The sequence below is a fragment of the Artemia franciscana genome, chromosome 10, assembly GCF_032884065.1.
Source record: "Artemia franciscana chromosome 10, ASM3288406v1, whole genome shotgun sequence".
NCBI lineage: Eukaryota > Metazoa > Arthropoda > Branchiopoda > Anostraca > Artemiidae > Artemia > Artemia franciscana.
In genome coordinates, this window is record NC_088872.1 from 4056675 (window position 1) to 4059838 (window position 3164).

A 3164-nucleotide genomic window follows, 5' to 3' on the forward strand; every position below is an offset into this window, starting at 1 on the left:
CATAGCAAATTGTTTAAACCATCAATTGATTCGTTCAAAAAACATATACAAAATATTTTTATACACCAAAAAATTGAATTTTAGACCGGAAGGTAAAGATAGAACATTACGCTGTAATAGGTTCGATAAGCAAATGTCAATTATTTTCTAAGTAATTACGATTTAGCCTTGTGCTGCTAAAACCTGAGTACGACCCGGCAGGTATATAGGGCCGTACCCTGTTTCAAAGGTTATTTAGTATTGTAAAGTAGATCAGAAACAAAGATTCTTTTAAGTTAGGATACTCTGCTAAGGGTCAAGAACATGATGAGGGTGTGGCTGATTGAGGTTCGTAACATTTTTGATTGCGTTGTTTTTGAAAACATCCAATTCTGATTAGTTGTTAACAATCCTGTACTAACACAATTAGGGGCTAAAAATATAGTTTGGAAAAAAAGGTTAACCTTACGAACTTATTTTTTTGTTATCAAAATAAGCCATGTCAAAACAGTCAAGAACAAATTGCTGTAGGCAATGAGCGACTCAGGCAAATAGTATCCAAACTCTAAAAAAGGAGCTTTTGATAACTATTAATACACAAAAAGATGATATATATTTTATGCTGATTCCAAACATAAAATTCATTAATATTTTCCAATGCTACAAGCCTGAGGATATTTAGCTGGTTTTCGAAAAAAGGGGAGACACCTCTAAGAGATAATAGTCTTGATGAAAATTATTTTTATCCGATTCAAATCGAACATCATCAAATCCATCATAATTAAACACCCTATGATATAGGTTTCAAGCTTTTATATGCAAAAATGTGGGATTTCAAATTTTTTCCCCCGTCAGATAGATCATGGATGCGAGTTTATTGTTTTTCCCCCTCAGGGTGATCGTATTGAACCAACGGTCCTAGGAGATCGGAAGAGAGATCATTCGAGTGGAAATAAAAAGGTTTAATACCATTTTCAAGTTACCAAAAATATTGAGCCGAGAGAAAGTGACTTTTTCTGCCATTTTGTGACACCAAACTACATTTTTCCCCTAAGAGAGTCAGTTTGACATCGATTAAAAACCTTGTGAGCATTCGACCTATTCAAATGCATAGAAAAACTATGTATTCAGCTTCCCAATTTCAGGAACTTAATTTCGTTAGGTAGAGCATTCGTTCTATAAAAATTCACGTAGTCAACACAATGTAAACGGCCAATGTAGATATCAAACGGTTCGTGGTAACACACTGTAAGTAAGGAGCAACAAGGCTTCAATAGTAACTGAAACTCTAAAAACGGAATTTTGATACCAATAAATACATGAAAAGAATTGAATTTTTGTACTGATTATAAATATATAAGTTTCATTAAGTTTAATTTCACCCATCAAAGGTTACGAACCTGAGAAAATTTGCCCGATTTTCGAAAAAAGGGGAAAATATTCTCTAAAAGTCATAAAATCTTAATGAAAATCCCACCATCAGATTCAGCCAATAAGAGAACCCTATTGTAGTGGATTTCAGCTCCTATATGCAAAAAAGTGGAATTTTGAATTTTTGCCAGAAGAAAGATCACGGATGCGTATTTATTTGTTGTTGTTTTTGTTCGTTTTCCCCAGTAGTGATCGCATCGATCCAGTGGGCCTTGGAAATCAAGTGAGCGCTCATTCCAGCGGAAATTAATAGTTCTTGTGCCCTTAAGTGACCAAAAATTGGAAGGCAACTAGGCCCCCTCCCTCACCGTTTTTCCCTAAAATCGTCCGATCAACATTTTTAGATACATAATAATCGTGTCTTGGAGATGACATGATCCCCCACAGCCCCTGGGGAAAGTTTTTTTTAAGTTATAAAATTTGCCCGTTGTTTACGTTAGTATTTGTTATTGGGAAGTATTCATACATTTTTGGGGTGGGGAGGACGAAATTATCTGCACGGGGAATTTCGCACGGGGACAATTTTCCATGGAAAAGAAAGTTTTCAGGGGGTGAACTTCTCAGGGAAAATTTTATACTCGGGGAATTTGCAAGAATTCCTAAGCGAAATTTTGCATATATCTGCTTTCTATTTACCGATTCAATTTTACCGCGTGGAGGTGTTAAGGGTATTTGTCCGGGGTAAATTTTCACCAGATTGAATGGTCCAGAGCATATTTCCGTGGGAAGAAGGATTTTCGGTGGAGGTGGAGCCAGATTTCCTGGCGTTATCTGAAGAATATCAGAAATTAAATAAAAAACAAGTTTTTTCAACTGACAGTAAGAAGCAACATCAAAACTTAAAACGAACAGAAATTATTACGTATATGATGGGGTTTCCCCCTCCTTAACACAACGCTCCTTAAGCTAAAGTTTAAATTTTGTCCTAATTCTTTAAAAACGACTCCTGAAACACAAGGGTTGTTTAATTAGAACAATAATTAACTTTTTTTATGTGCCGAAAAACTTTTTACCGTGAAGAGCAAGGTGTTGAGGAGGGGGAAATCCCAAGTGGTGGAATTTCTCTGGCGGGGGAGCATGTTGGGAATGCTACGAAGAACTTCGTTTTCACCCACGTTTAAACCGATAATATCTCTCATTTCCTGTTTGTATACAATATTCAATGTCTTTTTGAATCCCGGTGAGCGGTCATTCCCTAATTGCATCCCTGGAGAAGATCCCTGGTTTGTTCAAAGAATTCACATTTAAGCCTTGGGAATAATGGCCCTATAAGAAACTTTTGATATTCAAAGCCAACTCTGTTAATAAATTCGCGAGATGTACATTTTTTTAGGGATGAATATCAATCTCGAAGCATTGTTCTACGTTAATGAAACTTGAATGTAAAAAACGGGAGTTAAAGGAGGTAGCAGTAGCCCTCCTGGACATTTAAGGGAGCCTTGGATCAAACCGCTCGTGGTAATAAATAGTAAGAAAAGAGCAACTACTGCCAATAGAATATTAAACTCTAAAAACACATCCATTACAACATATGCAACAGAAACATTTATTAATCATACTGATTCTCAATATATAAAATTCATTAATTTTAAAGTTGCTAATTAAAGGGGTTTAATACCCATCTACGTTTTCTTATAGTTTCACAATAACAGAATGAAGACAATCTTAACAGTGAAATCAGCTCAACTTTGACCAAATTAATTAAACAAACGTGATCCAATTGATACTCCAGCCTCAGTTTACATATGCTCATT

At 35.6% G+C, this 3164-nt stretch overlaps 1 protein-coding gene across 1 annotated transcript in view; it reads left to right on the forward strand.

Moving 5' to 3' along the window:
• Positions 1 to 229: 229 nt before the first annotated feature.
• Positions 230 to 3164, forward strand: part of LOC136031678 (uncharacterized) — a 28435-nt gene continuing 25500 nt past the window's right edge. Inside the window, exon 1 of the mRNA XM_065711355.1 lies at positions 230 to 327. Within this exon, the coding sequence (XP_065567427.1) occupies positions 304 to 327 (24 nt within the window). The 5' untranslated portion in view covers positions 230 to 303. The remainder of the gene's footprint in view (positions 328 to 3164) is intronic.